The 17,910-nt window shown below is 47.9% G+C and overlaps 2 protein-coding genes across 5 annotated transcripts in view; both read right to left on the bottom strand.

The window, feature by feature from the left end:
* Nucleotides 1-1,211: 1,211 nt before the first annotated feature.
* On the bottom strand, nucleotides 1,212-3,094 carry DLX1 (distal-less homeobox 1). The gene is made up of 3 exons (XM_009555592.2): nucleotides 2,582-3,094; nucleotides 1,877-2,076; nucleotides 1,212-1,570 (listed from the first exon to the last, which is right to left on the bottom strand). Exons 1-3 carry the CDS (start codon nucleotides 2,892-2,894, stop codon nucleotides 1,316-1,318), a joined length of 768 nt encoding a protein of 255 aa, XP_009553887.2. The 5' UTR covers nucleotides 2,895-3,094; the 3' UTR covers nucleotides 1,212-1,315.
* A 2,690-nt stretch (nucleotides 3,095-5,784) lies between these two features.
* Nucleotides 5,785-17,910, bottom strand: part of METAP1D (methionyl aminopeptidase type 1D, mitochondrial) — a 47,711-nt gene continuing 35,585 nt past the window's right edge. For 2 of the 4 annotated variants that reach the window (XM_054070186.1, XM_054070184.1), the window contains exons 6-10: nucleotides 16,594-16,757; nucleotides 8,020-8,117; nucleotides 7,582-7,629; nucleotides 6,653-6,731; nucleotides 5,790-6,528 (exon numbers count right to left, since the gene is read on the bottom strand). In XM_054070186.1, the coding sequence (XP_053926161.1) occupies nucleotides 6,450-6,528; nucleotides 6,653-6,731; nucleotides 7,582-7,629; nucleotides 8,020-8,117; nucleotides 16,594-16,757 (468 nt within the window). In that variant the 3' untranslated portion in view covers nucleotides 5,790-6,449. Of the gene's footprint in view, nucleotides 6,529-6,652; nucleotides 6,758-7,581; nucleotides 7,630-8,019; nucleotides 8,118-16,593; nucleotides 16,758-17,910 lie in introns of all 4 variants that reach the window. The other 2 variants (XM_054070185.1, XR_008450436.1) reach the window with 2 other exon arrangements.

The raw sequence follows: 17,910 nt of genomic DNA, 5'->3' as shown, positions 1-17,910 counted from the left end.
ATTTGTGTGTGGGTTTTTTTTTTCCTTTCTTTCCCCAGATACAAAGCAATAAGTTAACATTCTCAATATAAAACTAAACTTTGACATATAGAACACTAAACACAGCCGAGTTCAGTTTATCACATCTTTCGAGTTTCACAAGTAAAATGTCAAGATCTCAGTACACAAAGCATCATGTTTTACAGCCACACGAAACAGAACGGAAATAATAATAATAATTAAACAAAAAAAAAGCTAAATTTGTGCAACATGTTTACAGAACAGTAATAATAATAATAAAGAATAAATTATGTACAGCGAGTAGCTCCTGCACGTCGGGTTTGTGCATTTCGCCCTCGGGCCGGCTCTCGGCGGGGGAAGCCTCGCGGGTCCCGTTCCCCCCCCGGGGCTCCCGTTCCGTTCTCCGCCTCAGCAAAGCGCTCTGCAGCTGCCGCGGTCCCACTTGAGAGCGCCGAGCGATGTGCGTTTATTTCTTTTGTTAAATAGGCGAGAAATGCGAATCGTTCGGACCAAACCGCTCCGCACGGTATAAAAGTTATTGTAAAAGCTAAAAACGACATCCTTCTCTGGTGGTGATTTATTGGGGGGACGGGACGGGGACGAGCGGGTTTGGGTTCGTTCGAAGGGAGCTGCGCCTCCGAGCCGCGCACCCTGCGAACCGGATTGTCCGTTTGTTTCTAGCACTCTCGTAGTGGTAATTTAAGTCAATAAATAAAACCCCTGTCTTCCCCTTTTAACAACAACAAAAAAAATATACAGATGGATAGCGAAAGGTACAGAAAATGTCGAGGGAAAGAAGCTCTGGAAACCGTAAAGCTTCCTTCCCCCCTGCAATTGAAGAGACCGTCAGATCGGGGTAGCAAATAAATGACCTACATTTCAACAGACACAGACAGACAGACAGGACAGAGAAGGCTTTCGCCCCCCCAGACATCTTTCTCTGATTGTCCCACAAGCCGCGGCCGGCGCTCGCTCTGCTCCCAGGCTGTTGTGCGGTGCTCGGGGCCGCTCCGGCAGCTGTCGGCGGTGGGAACCGGCCCGCATCACATCTGTCCTCGCCTGCACCGAGCTACGGTGCAGAGTCCTAATGGCTGAATGGGCAAGAGACCTCCTGTTTGTTTGTTTGTTAGAGTTTCTTTTGTGTTTTTCCTCTCTCTTCCCCCTTCGTTTTTTTTTCTTTTTTTTTTTTCACTTTCCTTTTATTTTACTTAATTTCTTCCTTTTTTTTTTCTTTTTTTTTTTTTTTTTCCCTCGTAATAATTTTAATACTTTTCGGAACCGTTAGTGCTTGCGGTGGGGGAAAACGGGTTTATCATCACATCAGCTGTGGCTGCTGCATAGCTTCTTGGTGGGCTGAAGGATACCACGACGTGTAGCTGGGGATGTAGGTGCCCGGGGTCCCCGAGGAGGCCTTACCGGAGGCGGAGGTGGTGTTCCACACCGGGGGCACGGGTGGCGAGCTGCCCGAGAGAGCCCTGCCGTTGCTCAAGGCGCTGCTCTCCAGGGCGGCCCCTCCTTGCTTCATCAGCTTCTTGAATTTGGAGCGCTTGTTCTGAAACCAAATCTTCACCTGAAAACGGGAACGGCAAAGGGTTCAGCATCCCTCGGCCCGGCCCCGCATCCTCCACCTCGGGGTCCGACCGACCCCGCACTTGGCGGCCCCCGCCAGCTTCTCCCCCTATCTCCCCCAGAGGCTGCCGTGCCCGTTTCCAACCCCCCCGGTAAGAGCCCCCACCACCACCCCCCGCCCGCCCCGTCGCGACGGGCCCTGTTGTCCGCGGCTCTGAGCCGTCTGCATCTCGCTTGGGGTCTCCCACGCCGGCGGTGGGGACAAGGACAGGACACGGGAGAGGGTCTGGCTCACTGAGAGCCCTACCTGGGTCTGGGTGAGTCCCAGAGATGCTGCGAGTTCGGCTCTTTCGGGGAGAGCCAGGTACTGAGTTTGCTGGAACCTCCTGTTCAAAGCCTGCAGCTGCAAACTGGAATAAATAGTCCTGGGTTTGCGGATTTTTTTCCCTTTCCCATTAAAGCGAACTTCCCCTCCTTCTACCACAGTGCTTTTCTCCGATTCGGCCCCTACAAACCACAAACGATGCAGAATAAATAATAATAATAATAGCAGCGACAGCAATAATAGCAGTAACAGCAGCAATAGTAACAATAACAGCAGCAACATCAACAATAACAATAATGACGAGCAAGAAAAGTGAAGCTTGAGTAACGCTAACAAAGGCTCCGGGCGATTATGGCAGCCCAGGCTTCTTCCCAGAGAAAGTTTGCTATTTTTACAGACTGCAGTTTAGGTTTAATTACCCTTAATTGCATACATTGTTTATAGCGCTACGCAATAAATAATTACGAAGACTAATACGTGCACATCTGGGTTGATTTCTTTTCCAGCCGGGCATTGTGTGCTCTGTGTACTGTTCCCCTGTGATCCTCAGCCTCTCCTGACTAATATTTTGCAATTTAATTTAATTTTTTCCCCCGATAGATTTTTTTTTTTTGACACAAGCACCCTCCCTCCCTCCTCGCCTTCCCTCCCCCCTCCCTCCCCCTCCCCAAAGCCGAGTGCACCTACCTGTCTCCTCTAACCGGGTCTGAGTCAGGCTGGAGCTGTTGGGGTAGGACTGCACTGAACTGATGTAGGGGTTGGTCGAGTGGCTGCTGACCGAGTTCACATAGGGGTAGCCCAGCGGTCGGGAGAAGGACGAAGCTGTGCTGTACGAGCTGTCAGGCTGAGAGTGGCCCGCGGAGTGTAAACAGTGCATGGAATAGTGTCCGTGGGACATGGGAGAAGGAGACATTTGCTGGCTGGGCGGCCCAAACTCCATAAAGACAGCCTTCCCTGAGACGGGGCTATTTAGACTCTCTGGCATGGTAGTCATGGTCATTTCTTGTCGCTTGGTCTGTGTGTGTGTTCTCTCTTCAGCTTGCCTTTTTGGGGTCTGTTGTGTTTCTCAGGACAGGAAAGAACCCAATTTAAGCGGAACAGGGTTTTTCACTTTCCATTCATAAGAAAATGGAGTTTGTCTCTTTGAAAAGTCTAAGCATGATGCTGTAGATCTACACAAACTCGCCTAAAAGCTTTGACTCAGCCAAGTCTATGAATATTCATGAGCTGGCGGAGCTGATTGGTCCGCCGTCTTGCATAATCGCTTTGGATTGGTCCGAGGCGCTTGCGGCTCGCCCGGACCCCGGTGAGCGCGGAGAGCCGGGCTGGCAGCGCCTCCCCGAGCGCCGGCCGCACGCCCCGACGGCACCGGCCGCGGCCTCCGCTCCGCCGCCCCTCGTGGCGGACGGGCCCGCGGCCGCGCTCCCCGGCCCGGGAGGGCTGTGCGGGGGCTGCCCGCCGCGCCGGCCCCGCTCCGAGCCCCGCAAGCGGCGGCGGCCCCGAGGAAGAGCGGGCGGCCCCGGGGCGAGGGCATGCAGGGGCTGTCCGCTCCCACCGAGGGTCCCGGTTCTGTTCTCCAAAGGGGTGTGGGGGGGTGTGTGTGTGTGTGGAATCCAATGAAACAAAAATCGCCCCAAACGGCACTGTTGAGCTCAAAATGAAAACTTCCGCGTGCGTGAGCGGTAAATGAGGTGGGACTCGGGAGATCCTCCCCAGAAAGCCCGCGATGAATCCCAAATTACTTTGTTAGATAATTAGAAAGTGTTGATAATTATTTCTTTCATAATTCAGCGGTGTGGCTGTAACAGGAAAATGATCTTGTGAAAGTTCACACGTGCAGATGTATTAGTTACTGATTCATTTGATTAAATGCTAGTCTCAAGTGCTCTGATCCACAGCTGAAGGCGGCCCCATTAGCATAACACTGATGTTTAATTTTCATACGCATAATTAGCCATATATTTAACACTAATAGCAACATGCAGCCTTCCAGCATTAAACAGCCTGGGATTTGATCTGGCCTGGGCTGAACTTTCCCGGTTACACCTAGGCTGTCTAGGGTGCGCAGTTATCACGGCACCACATCGATGTAATCGAGCACATTTTGGCAAAGGGAGAACACCAATAAAAGTGAACATTCAAAACAAACCCCGGCGCTGATGTCGTGAGCGGTATCACCGCCGGTTTGTCTTCCCTCGACGCCGCGGGCGGGCACCCCTGGCTGCGGCACCCCCGGCAATGGGGCTGCGGGATGGGGCACCCCCGGCAATGGGGCATCCCAGGCTGCGGGGCTCAGGCTCCGCTCCGCCGGGCAGCGGAGGCCCCTGGAGCATCCGGCTAATGACCGAACAAAGCTGGCGAGACCGAGTCCCTCTGCTCCTGGACTCTTTTTTTTTTTTTTCCTCATTAGTGGCTCTGTCGGTTTTAATTGCCCATTTCCTAACGCCTCTTTTACTTCCTCCCCCTCCTTTTTTTTTTTTTTTTTTTTTTCGTTTGTTTCGCTCGCGATGCGCAAAGTTCATTTTCACGCCCTCGGCGAGGCTCGGGGCGGGAACGGGCAGTGTCCCCACACCAACCTCTCCGGCTCTGCCCTCCCGGCGATGGAAGCGGCGGCCCGAAGAGGGGACGGGGCGCCCGGCAGCTCCAGTGCCTTCGCCGCCCTTCAGCCCAGCGGCTGCGGGGAGGGGAGGCTGCTCCGGTCCCGGAGCGAACCGCAGTGCCGGGGCCCCACCGCAGCCCCCGCGCCCCCGGAGCCCATCCCCGCCGCCCCTCCGTAGAGGAGCGATCGCCCCGTCGGGGCTCCGATTGCGCTCGCCCGGCGGCACCTCCTGCGTGAAGGGCTTGCGGGAGGCGCTGGCCGGCCCCGGCGGCCGAGGCGTCTCTTTAGGCTCTCTCATAAGTAGGATTACAAACGCGCGCCGTCGGTGGCAGCGGCCGGTAGACCCCGCGGTCCCGTCAGAGTCACAGGGGGACTCCAGAGCGACGGAGAGGAGCTGCCGGCAGCCCGCGGACCCGGGGCTGGGGTGGGGCCTGCTCCCCTGCCCCGCTCCGCCTCGCCCCACGCCGCGGTAAGCACGGGACGGGAGGCGGAGGGGCAGGGGACGGGGGTGCCATCCCGCGGCTCCCGGCGCCACCTCCCCCGGAGCTTCCCCGGGAGGCGTTCGGAAGCGATGCTCCCCCGGGCGCTGCTGCGCGTCCCTCGCTTTCCGCGCCGCTTCACCTCCGTCTGCTTGTAAACTTGTTGGCTGCGCCGATTGGTTTTGCAGGTTTTAAGGCCTTCCAAGCTCCCCTCGGGGAGGACGGAGCTGGGCGGCTGCCCGGCGGGGTTAGCCGTGTTCTGGAGGGGTGTCCTGGCTTTTTAAACGATGCTGTTAGAAACTATTAGGAGCTGACAGCTCGCTGTACTCGAATGAAAACAAACAGCACAGTAAAGCTGTAAGAAAGCGGCTTACTCCTGCCTTGGACCTCTGAGGGAGCCGGTGCTGAGCAGCCCCGGCCGGCGCTCGGCACGGAACAGCATCCGCCCGCCATTCGGGGCGTTACTGCTGCCAAACCCGCACCGCCGCTGCCGCGGGGCTGAGCCATTTCTGCATGTTACTCCTTTTATCTTCAAGGCTACCCCGGATTTCACAGGACCAGGTCCTGCTCCGGTAACTTCCAAGTACCAAGGCCAGACAAGGCAGGCTCGACGGGACGGTCAGCGAGCAGCTAATTCCAACCCAAAGCCTTTGCCCCTGGCAGGCCCGGGACAGGAGCGCAGCGAGCAGGAACCCGCAGGTCATGAGGATCATCAGCTCCGGACTCCGGGCAGGAGTTGGGGCTCATCTTCCAGACCGCAAACTCCTCTCTCTCTGTTAAACACTTAAATTGCAGAGTGCCTCTCCCTTCACTAACGTGGGTACCGCAGAGCAGTGATTACCCCAAACCGGCTAATTCTTCAAGCAGGGCAATTATTGATCTCTAGAGAAGCACACTTCGCATCTAATTTTTATCACTTTTTGTGCTGTGTAAAGAAAAATTAGCCGAGGCAGGAAGAGGGAGAGATGGGATGGCTGCAGGGAAGAGTCTGCAGTCTCTGCCTGCCACCCTCCAGAAACTTTTTACCATCTTAGTAGAAGTTACAGCCTGGGAAACAGCACTGTGCTAAATGCAGTGAAGACAAATTGACTCCATACCTCAGCTATAAAGGGAAAATACTATGTTCCTCTGTCCTCCCAGCTGCACTGTGTCATCCAATACATGTTTGTCCCACACAGGATTTGGAAGAGAGGGGCTCTCTGACCCTCACCCCAAATAACCCAAACCCTTTGCACTTGCAGACGGTACATGGCGATTTCCAGGGTCACAATCAAGCCAAGGAACTTTTATTAAATACTCACCAGGCAACACACAGAAAGGACTATATCCACAGCTGACCTCCCAATCTGCTTTTTCTGTCCCCTGAAGTGGCTTACACAGCACCCATTCCCCACAGAAATTACAGAAACTTCCTTTCTGTCCCAAGTGAAACTGGAAATCCCAGAAGCAGAGCGAGTCTCTCCACCTTGCTCAATCTTTAGCCTTCTTCCACCACTTTAGAGAGGATTTCTGCTCCCTCTGAGGTAATCACAACGGTATGTTCAAACTGTGCTGATCTGAAATGCACATTTAGCAGTTAGTTATTAGGGGGTAAACGCAGCCACCATGCCCGTAAAACTCACCCGTTTTTTTTCCCCCACTGTCAGTGATCAGGAAAGACTGAAAAATAAAATCAGGCACCTTTTATTGTCTACAGAAATTGCAGTCCATTTATCCTTCAGAATCTTAAATTCGGGAGATCCCTCCATTATTATTGGCTCTGCAACAAGAGAAACAAAACGTTGCCTAAAATTAGTTAGCACTGCTGTGGAGACTGCGAGGGAAGCAAGCAAGGGGTGGCGGTCCCAGCAGGTAGCTCCCCCTCTGCACAGTCCTCCCTGGGCCGGAACCCTCTTACAGCACTAAAAGATGAACTGAAGACAAAAATAGGGTATCAAGGTAGGAAGTTGCCCATTCTTCTTTTGTAAAACCGGGGAATTTTAATCAAGCTTTAATTAGGACTCCGTGGATAACAACCAAAGCACCAACCACACTTAAAAACAGCAGATAGTTTTAAATATTTGATTTTTTTTAAAACAGGTTTAAAACGTTCATTAATTCAGCAAAACAACCATTTCCTTACGCCCCTCTAATTGCCGCACACAGTGCGGAAGAGGGCTTTTCCCCCCGCACCCCACGGCTGTACTCAGCCCGACGGGGCTGCGGGGCGAGGCTATGCCGGGGTCCGGCGGCCCGAGCCGCGCTGGCAGGCAGCAAGCGACAGCAGAGCCGCCAGGCAGCCGGGTGCCGAGCCACGGCTGCGGGGACGCGGCCGCAGCCTCCTCCTCCGCAGCCCGAGCGAGGCGGCGGAGGCTGCGCCGCGCCAGAAACACGCGCCAAATCGGTCATTTAGTACGATTGATAATAAACCTTTCGTTTTCTAAATCTTATCGTTTGGAAGCGATTCGATCCAATTGGTTCCTTTCTTTTACAAACGGTATTTTAATCTGCTTGCGAAGCGGTCAGTGTCACCGCCACCCCCCGCCTGCCCGGGCGCTTCTGCCCCCGGTAACGAGCCCGAGCGGGTCTGGGCTGCTCCGTGCGCGCTTCCTCACAGCAAACCCACTCACCTATCGTGAACGCCATTCCCTCTTCCATTAACAAATCACTGTCATTGGCTACAAAAGAAAAGAAAAACGCGTTTATGGCTGTAGGGGCTTTTTTTCCTTCCCCGGTAAAGGCGAGCAGCGCTCGGTTGAACCCCCGTGCGCTCGCAGGTGCCGCCGCGCTTCCACCGCCCCGACGGCGGCTCCTGCCACGCCGGCTCCGGGGCCCCGAGCATTTCGACCCGTGAGGAGCTCGGTGTCGGAGCAGGATGCGGGCTGCGGGGGTGCAGGGCAGGTGCTGCCCCGACGGCTCCCTTAAACCACCGATTTATCCAGAAAAATAACCCGCGCGGCTCTCGGAGGACGAGGCCGGGGCTCCCCCCGGCTCCCCAGCGTGGGAGTCGCCCCCGTGGGGCGCAGCAGCTGCGTGGGGCGCGGGCCCGGCCAGCGAGGGCCGCTTACCGTGGTGCCACACCTCGGGGTGCCCGTGGAAGTACGAGCCAATGCCGTGGCCGACGAAGAAGGGGCAGACCTGGAAGCCTCCCTGCTGCGCCACGGAGCTGCGGGGCAAAAAGGACACGGTGAGGGAGCACGTCCCGACCACGACCTCCGCTAGCCAGCCCCGGCCCGGCCCCCACCGCATTGGTACTGTCAGCGGCATCACTTGGATCCTGCAAGTGCTCGCCCCCCACCCCAGTGCTGGTTCACGACTTTGTGCCCACTCCAAAAGACAGCAACTGTCAGAGCAAGCACCAGTGAGCCATTGTTAGGTTTCAGAGTTAACAGGCCTGCCAGCAGAGGCTAGTAGCTCCTGTGACAGCCCTGCTCTATAAACATGTTACCTCCCTGTTTGGTAACCTCTCCATGAGCTCACTGGGAACTCATTTTGACATGGGACAGCTAAATGACAGCCAAGTTGTGGAGCTGAGGCCCTACCAGATCACTGCCTGCTCTGGGCTTTCTGCAGGAGAAAAGGGTCCTGCTGCTGAAAAGGATAGTTAAGAGCCTTACTTGTTCCCTTCCAAAATACTGCAAACATTCCATACCAAAATATATTGTAATTCCAGCAAATCTGGTCATGCCAATTAACAGTGTATTTCTAATGAACCCATCACAACACATAGTGAAACCAAATCCTAACAGTTATTGCATTTCAGTTCTGCTTGGGAGACCTGTCCTGTTCTTTGTGATCTGCTTCAGGGTGACTCCAACAGCTGCTTGCAGGAACACAGCCCAGCACCGACCCTCACCCATGTCAGGAAAGCAAAGTCCTATCTCAGTCCCTAAAAACTGAAAGACCTGGAGATAACTGGAGCTTCCTTTGGCTGCTGGGCCACTCCATACCTGCAGGCTTCACTCACTCTTAGTCTCTGTCCTCCCTCAAACAGTGGTGGCACGAGTGACCTGAGGCAGCTCAGCCAGGAGGGCTGGCCACATCCACAAGAGAAATGTGTGGAGATTTGGGGGCACCTGGAGATGGATTAGAAATGACAAGGAAGCTGCCCCCATCCCTGTGTATCATCCCCGCACTAATTCTAAAAGCAAACAGGAGCGAGATAGAAAGGAACTTAGCCTGAAAGATTTCACCTTTCAGCTTCATTTGTTTGTTTTCATCGAGGAAGACACTTATAAACTTCACGTTGCCTTAACAAATGCCTTCTCAGAGTTGGACTGCCGGCAGAAAAGTGGGAAAGTTGAGAAACTCAGATGTGTAAGCTCTCACAGAAATTAAAGCACGTGAAACCCCATGGGGAGGCCCTTATTCAGGTGTAAAGAAGCCTCAGCTTGATGTAATCCCTTTACACATCAAGCTTCACAGACCCTGCAGTGCTGGCTCCAGGGCTTGTGGGTCACTATCCCAGAATTTAATGCCACTGCAATTGAGGGACATGGTGCTCCACCATGGCAAAACGGTGACAAGAGAGAAGAGTCAGGTCAACAGTTAATAATTCTGCAGTGTTCAGACATTAAGAGCACATTTTAACAGGATTTGTGTATTAGCTTTTACCTACCCATTGCCCTGATAGAAAAATTAATCACATTTCTTTCATTAACTCTAGAGAAGAATTGAACTTTCAAGTTTGGCTGTCTCCAAACTCCTTAGCAATAGCAAAAAAAGATAACTGATAAGGCTAGAAGTTGGGCTTCACTTGGTTGTATTCAAAGTCCAGAGTTTTACTTTATACATCATTTATGTGGGAAAAAAATCATGAAGGTTTATGCAGCAATAAGTCCTACTAGCGATGAAAAAGACTTTCTTTACTGCCTTTCTAACATATCACCCACTCTGTGTCAGAGACCTGGCACCGTGGGTATGATGAAGCTGAAGGCCAAGGAAGAAGGAAGAGGAATGCTGAGGAGTTAGAAAGCTGTATTACCTAGAAACATACACAAAATGAAATGGAAGATCTCTTGTGACAAGCCCAGAGCGATGCAGATAATGACTCCCACATGGGTGAGGCAATTCTCTGAAGAGAGATAGGAGAAGCCATCTATGCAACATATGATAAGTTTTTCCTGCACCTTCTTCTGCAACTCTTTTGCAAAGGCATGAACAACCCCACTCAGCTCTGCTGATCTCCTGACACGGTACCCCTGCCCACTGAAAGAGCACAGTAATTTTTTGAGATGATTTGTATTATTACAGGTTCCCCCCCAGACCTCCAGCTTCGGTAGCAAGATGGAAAGCTGTTCTTTGAGCGCCACAGCTACATCCTCTCCTGTGGGCAGGGGACGCTCTCCTCTCACCCCAGCACTCAGCTGGCACCGACATGGGTGGCAGCAGCAGCTGCGCGCTGGGCACAGGGTGAAGGAGTGCCAGGGCACACAGAAGGCAGTGTTGAGACAGTATCCCATCCTCATGGGGTGAAAGAATTTCAACAGTGAATTCTGCGACTTTCTTGCCAAACAGCTTGAAAACAACTCTGTTGGCATTGAGTACATCAGTGGTTACCGTCTGCGATCAAAATAGGGGATCTCGGAGCTCACAGGGCTTTGACATCTGCACTGACAGACGCCTGTGTCTCTTCCCCTCCTCCCCCTAATGTCTACAGACAGAGCTTGAGTATTCTTTACATAAAATGTAATGTGGCCAATGAACCTGAAGTGACACAGAGAAAACCTGCAGAGAAAATAAGCTGCAAATATAAAACACAGCCACGTTCAATCTGTGTTTACTATTTGCATGTGCTTCAGAAGCACCTTATGGGGTGCTTGTGTTCACTCCACAACTACTGTCTTTACTTTGGAGTACTTAAAATATACCAGTGGACTCTTACATCCTTGTGGAGTTACAGTAAAATGCTCAGCTTTCATAAAAAACAAAGCTACTAACACCACCTAAAACTTGCAAAGGTAATCCTGTACATGTACACATTGGCTCTAAATGCTCACTGGAAGGACTTTGAAACAGCTTGGGAAGAGGGAATGGAACTTGGTCAGCCTGTCTAGACACCAGGACTCTCCGACTGTGGAATCTGGCAAAACACTCCGGATGTCATTGAGCAGGGCATTTTTTGCCCAAGTTTGCCATTTGCCGCTGACAACGGCTCAGCGTTTGGTCTCGCTGTCTCATTGCCCAGCTCAGGATCTGTCAGCAGTGGCCTTTCTTTCCAGCCTTTCCTGGAAGGCAAGATCACAGTCCCAGCTCCATGCGCTGCTCCTTGTGGACAGGCAGTGTAAGATAAGCAGCTGGAGGATTCCTAAATGCAAGAAGGGAAACAGTGATGGCATGAGGCTGGAGTCAGCACGGCTGAGCCGGACTGCCTGGCATCTGCCATGGGAAAGGAGAGCTGCACGCGTGGATGTGCCAGTCTGCCAGTTCCCCTTGGCCACGGAGCTTACCCTTGCCAAATCTTACACTTTCAGAGCAAAGGCTGGGGTAGCAGAGCTATGCTGCACTGACAGCATCAAGAAGGGAAAAAAAGATTCTTCATAATAATCAGTGTTAAAAATATCCATTGACAACATTTATCCTCACACATTTTATTCTCTGAGCCATGTTGCATGCTTGGGCAGAGGTGAATTGGGCAGGATTAAAAGCATAATCATTTAATGAGCCCAGTACTTGATTTTATGTTTTGCTGCCATATGTTCCAGCCCAGTGGCTGCAGAGTCAAGTACCTGCAGTGCTGCTCCTCTTTGGCTGATGACAAAGCCAAGCAAAGTGTCTGGTGTCAGGATGGACCAGCCCAGCTAGTAAAGGAACATCACTGAGGGCTAGGCTGTCCACCTACAGCCACGTGTAGAGCCTCTCATAGAACGGCATCTGGGAGTGAGTAGAGACAGGAGACCTGGGTGTCAGTTCCTCCCTGAGCATCCTCTTCCTGTATTGCCAGACAACAGCTAATTCTCCTAAAGGAGGGATGTGTGGAGACACGCACTGCCATCCTGTCAGCAGCTCAACAGGGAAAATACCACAAAGGAGCAACTGGCAGGACCAACTCTCTCCAAAGCTCTTCCTGATACTCTGGAGCCTCCCTGAAAGGAGTTTTTGAATGAATGGGATAAATCCCTGCCACAAAGAAGCTGAAAAGAATTTCTTTGGGGGCCTGGCCCTGTGCAGATAGCCTATAGGAGTGTCAACAGGATAAGAGGCATCCCAGCTCCAAAGGAAAAGCCATCCATTCAGTCTTTGGATTGGAACTCCCATTTTCTGAGGGGGAAGAACTCCCACCTCAAACCCTGAATTTCACTTTCTTTTTACCAAATTTTGTTACTTTTTCCTCAAGGCAGGTCTGGTCTGGTATTCTAAGCCCTCACTGAAACGAAGTGAAACAAATCCCATTTTCAGCACTGATAGCAATTGCCTCTCTTGGTGGCACAAGGAAAGACAAGACGGCACAGACCACTCACTACCCACACTGAAGATCCTGGTGAGCTGATTCCCAGCTAGGGATGCTTCCCTCGCAGTACCAGCTTCTCTCCCCAGGGATGAAACTTCCTCAACAACAGTCTTGCAGAGCAGCATGACATGAATGGCTGAAGTGGCTAAAGAAACCTGTCTTCTATTTCTGGGCAGTGAACATGCTTGGGAAACACTGAAAGCAATAATGGACCTGTGATAACTCTTTTCTCACTTAGGGATCCATATGAATGCATCTTTTTTTTTTCCTTTTCATAAGCAAAATGAAAGCATATTTGCATTTTTCAAAAAATTCTTGAAAACAGCATCAGTCCAAACAAGATTTGCTCATGATAAAAATCTCTGTTTTGAATAGTACCACATTATCTAATTTGAGAAATTACAAAATTCTACTGGGGAAATATTAAAGTATTTTTCTCTTAAACAGAAATCCTAGACTGAGGGAATGCACAAATTCCGGGATTCCCTATAATGACAATAAATGTTGAGGTATAATTAGTAATATTTTTGAAAGCCAACAATTGTTTTTTGAAAGAAAGGTACATTTTAGTTTCAAACTGGAACACAAATTACTGTATTTTTCTTACAATAGCGCTGAACTTTTATTTGAGGTTCTCTGTTTCTGAAAGCAGACATGATGGATTGAAATAAAAGATAATTTATTGCAATGCTTACTTTCAAGTGCAGAGAGAAGCAGTGTAATTGTAATTTACAGTAGCTGTCAAGGAAAATCTATCACAGATGACATTAAAATGACTTATTTTGCCTGAGCCACTTATTGTTTAAATGTGCATAATCTGATAGAAACAGATTTTTTTAAAAATCTGCTTTATATTGTTCTAAATTAATATCAAAACATATACTTATGAGTTAAACATTTTAAACCATTTATTAATACTTTCATCACTACTATTTTTTCCTAGGAGTTGGAAATTGGTTTATTTAACCATATCACATTTATGTTTTTCAGCTTTCTATACTCACAACACTTCCATGTCCCTAAACTCACTGTCTAAAAAGTAGTTTTCAAGCTAGATTCGTTTCTGTATGAAAGAAAAGTGTCAGAAATGGCAGAAGAAAATGGAACATAGGGCCCAATCCTGTTTCCAATGGAGCTGACCGACGGTTTTGCCACCGCCTTCAATAAGAACAGGTGGCAAAGATTATAATCTTTCTAAGCAAAGTAACTCACAAATCCATGCAATTTTTTATTTGCAACTTGTAGCTGATGGGAGAAGGAACTGCTATCCATGAAATACTCACTGTCAGCTATCGAGCTTCCATAACAAAGACTATGTTAGAACACTGAACGCAAACTTACCTCTGCAATATAATTATTCCTAAACCTACTGTAGAAAAGAAATATTCAGATTATTTGCGCCTAAGATATGTTCAGCATATCACCTTTATAGGAACACTGATGAAAGAAACCTAGACGTATTTCCATTCTCATGTGCCTAAAGGTTTTCAGCTTGTAGGTTCTTGTTCTCAGATATTTATGACATCTAACTCTCCTGAAACTAAAGATTTTCACGTATGTGTGTATTATATATGTCTGTCTGCATGCAAATGTTGAATGATGAATAACCAGAAACACAGTTTCACCAAGCCATGGCAATCTTTCAGCAGAGGCAGTGTTAAAGTAGTTCTAAACAAATCAGCACATTTAAATCATTGACACGATAAAATCTTGAGAAATAAAGTTAACGACCTGCTGTTTCATATGTAGTTTTGAACACCCACTAGCTCTGATTAATCTGCTTTTCAAAGGGGGTGCTGACTATATATTTACACTTTGCAAGTAAACTGACTGCTATAGCAACACAGCAAAAATCCAATGTCACATTCATTCAATTCCGTTCTTTTTCCTCTTCATCCCTCCTTCTTTTTTTTTTTTTTTTTTTTTTTTAATACAGCTAGAATTAATGTAGTGAATCTGTAATGAAATGCATTATCCTGCATGGAGATTTATCAAATTTTCCAATTGAATGCCATGCTTTCCTAGCACTAGCTGGAGTTCACCTGCATGTTGGTGTGGCGTGTGGCTCTTTTTTGTAAAGAGTTAAGTTGAACACAAAAAAAGGGAACAAAGGTCAGCACCCAGCCGCCACTTGAATGTGAGATTTTTCTTTTTATTCCCCTTGATGTATACTAGGCTCTGTGTTATTAGTCTTAATGATGGAAAATTGTAGTGTTGATACAAATCTTTTTTTCAAAGTAGTAGGCGGGAGCTCCATTTGTTAGTAAGTTTTTTTGTGACTAAAAGCCACGGACAGTACATTTATGTAGCAGTAAAAGGCCTAGATGCTCTTTCCATAGCAGAGCTAATTATTCCTACTGTGACCTTACTGATCTACCCTGTTCCTAGTACATCTCATCTGCACGCCTGTTCCTCTGTGTAGATGGTGTCAGAGAATATGAAAAACCCTATAATGAAACCATTTTCATGATGGAGAAAGGCTACTGGAGTTGCACTTGCTACAAAGAGGCTCAATTATATGAGTAATTGTGATAATTTTCTACATTCATAGCCTTCAATGGGGAAAAAAGAATGAGAGCCACAAAGGAAAATTACTTTAACAAGAAAGTACAGAGAGTAAAAATGGAAGAAGAGACAAAAAGGGGGAAAAAAATAACCAGAAAAAAAGTTTAAAAAATAGATCTGGAGGGAGGAATAGCAAGACAGGGAGAACAACAGAAATGCTCAAAAAGCCTATGTGCAGCTGTGTTGCACAATTAAATTGAATTTTTTTTCTGCAGTTGATGAATGTGACTACTGCAAATGTGCCTCTGTAGTTAGCTATCATTTGTTGTTCCGTGACAGGAAAAGGATAATTACCTCTCAGAGAGAATCAAAGGCTGACATGCCCTTTAGACACAGCCATGAATGCAGAGCTCGATAGAATGCTTGAATAAGAATCCAGTGTTCTGTGCCCCCTTCTACTCAAGAATAAATTTTGTTAAAATGCAAGAGCACCACCAGTAAATTTGTTGAACCCTAGGTGTTCAAAAATATGAGGTGCATCTATCGACTCATCCCATTTGCAAAAATAAAACTACATTTTGAATTCACTTCTATTATATTCATGGACAGTAAGATAGCGAGATATGCATTAAATTTCTTTTCCCAGTAGGGGTCTGATTCAACATTTCCTATGAAAGAACAGAAAGACACTATCCTTTTTCTCCAGGCTAGTTAGCCTATAATTTAAAACTGTCAAAAACACAATTTTATACAAAGTCTTCAATAAAAGCTTCTCAGATATAACCCAAAGAGGTTTTACTAAAGTTTGATTCAGACTCTGTTACAATATTTTTAAAGCTATAAATACATTTAACTGATATTTTGCCGTTCTCTTTTTTTTCCTTAAAGTATTTGAAGGTTTACAAAGAAAAAAAAAGCAGCATCCTTTCAAGGTGACTAAGCCTTGCAGCTTTTAAGTAATCAGAATGTATTCAATAGCAAGGTGGGACCATTAATAGCTCAGTGAAGTATCGCTTAATGAAATGTATACGATATATGTCTATTTTTTTGGCAAACATTTTAAAATAATCCATAGGTACCTTCAAAATCTAAGCCGTATTTTTATTCAAAACTGCCAGCAGAAGAAGAGTCATGACTGCGTTTATGTGAAGGCTAGAAGGCATGCAAAATAGGGAAAAATATCTGAACGTGAGCTCTTTTTTCCCTGTGACGTTAGCATGAACTGCTCTTTGTAAGATCAGAAGCTCTCAAGATAATTTTTTTTGTACTTTTTAAACAAAGGGACTTATTTATATTGACTAATTCCTTTGTAGCATCTGTTATTGGTATACAATGAAAACAATGGTTTCTAACCTTCTTACATCATTTGCCAGGTGTGGTGTAGTTTCACATACAAATAAGAAATAAACAAAAACCGAGCACAAATTACATCTGTTAATTTAAATCCACCTTATGAATATCTTTGACTCTTTCTACAGTTATCTTGGCTGACCCTAGCGTAACTCACTTTAAAAAAAAAAATCTCCCTTACCCAAGGAACAACATTATAGCTCGGCAGTTCACATACTGATATCAGACTGAAATGATGGTTTTGAATCATAAAACATGTCATCAGCTTTATACCAAACCACCAATAACCTTTGTCCCACTTGCCAGCCCTCCCTTTACTTGTCAATATAAGGCTTACCTGATTGTGTTTCCAATTACAGAGAAGGGAGCCCCTGGTCTGCAAGCTGCAATTGCTTCATCTCTACATTTCCTGGCAACCTCCACTAACTTTTGACCAGATTTATCCACATTGCCCACCAAAAAGGTTTCAGAAGTGTCACCATGGTAGCCATTGTAATATACCTAAACATATGCAGAAATGTAAAGACATTTTCTTGTTTTGCATCCAGAAACAGACTGTCTCCTTAATTAAATCCATTCTTTGTAAGATCCAGCTATATACTGCAACAGATAGACCACAGCTAAGCTGTATTTGTGCAAACCAGACCAGAAAAGCAAAATAAATCTTAAAAAAAAAAAAAAAAAAGGCATGAAAGACTGCAAGGTGCACAAGGGCTGACAATGAAAATTTCAAGAAATGCAGAAGTTGTGCACCTCTGCCCAGCGGTGCACTGGATGATAGGATTCCTCAACCACAAGACATAAAGCTAATGGGGCTGTATTTGAGAAGATGTGTGAGAGCTGTGCATGGGCTGAAGGGGGCTGTGGGGCCGCTGGGTGCCCATCAGCCTCAGCTGCCCACCCTGGGGCCGGGGACCTGCCCCGCACCCTGCAGGGTTGGGGCATCGAGCCCCGCTGTTGGCCATGGGTGCTGCGAGACCCATCGGCAGCAGGCAGGGAGCCCTGTTCCTCCGCAGCCAGCACGCCCTGGTGTGGTTTTGAGGTGACGCTTTGCACGGCTGGTTGAGAGGTATACCCTGCCACCAGCATCCAGAGGGAGCTGCACGGAAAGCAGAGGCCAAATCCACTGCCAGCTACTGCCCATTTTCTTTAACCTCATTTTAAAATTACAATGTGGCATTAACACTGGATTCTACTTCCGATTTCTAGTGATGAATTTTGAAAGAGAATAAACGTGCTGTTCTGGCACTGAAACGTTTCATGTTCCAAAAACATAGCACCCTGTTGAATTAATTATGTATTGAGATTTTTTTTTTTACTTTTAACATTTCATAGGTTTTAGCTCTCAGGTCTCCAGAAATCCTCTGCCAGGCACAGGGAATCCTGGCTATGCACTATGGAGCTCTGCAATGAGACATTAAAATGAAGTTTGCAGGCAGGCAGGCAGAAACATAACTGTAAGACCAAGCCAAATTTCCCTACAAAAAGACAAATTAAAATGGTGCACAGTTTTGATCTTCTAAAACATTTTTTCTTTCCTAAACAGTGGGCAACTATCCTTCTCTGACTAATAACTCACCAAGCTTGAAACACTGAACTTTCGCCACTGGTGAACTATTTGTGAAAGACAGACTCACATTCTTCTTGTTCGATT

The sequence above is a fragment of the Cuculus canorus genome, chromosome 6, assembly GCF_017976375.1.
Source record: "Cuculus canorus isolate bCucCan1 chromosome 6, bCucCan1.pri, whole genome shotgun sequence".
Taxonomy (NCBI): domain Eukaryota; kingdom Metazoa; phylum Chordata; class Aves; order Cuculiformes; family Cuculidae; genus Cuculus; species Cuculus canorus.
This window is presented reverse-complemented; position numbering and strand designations above follow the sequence as displayed.

What these genes read in the sequence shown, in the direction of transcription:
- DLX1 (XM_009555592.2), bottom strand. Translation starts at nt 2,894, where the DNA reads ATGACCATGACTACCATGCCAGAGAGTCTAAATAGCCCCGTCTCAGGG. An exon ending in GACCCGGTTAGAGGAGACAG is followed by an intron (nt 2,077 to 2,581) that starts GTAGGTGCACTC and finishes TGTGGTTTGTAG; the next exon opens with GGGCCGAATCGGAGAAAAGC. An exon ending in TGGGACTCACCCAGACCCAG is followed by an intron (nt 1,571 to 1,876) that starts GTAGGGCTCTCA and finishes TCCCGTTTTCAG; the next exon opens with GTGAAGATTTGGTTTCAGAA.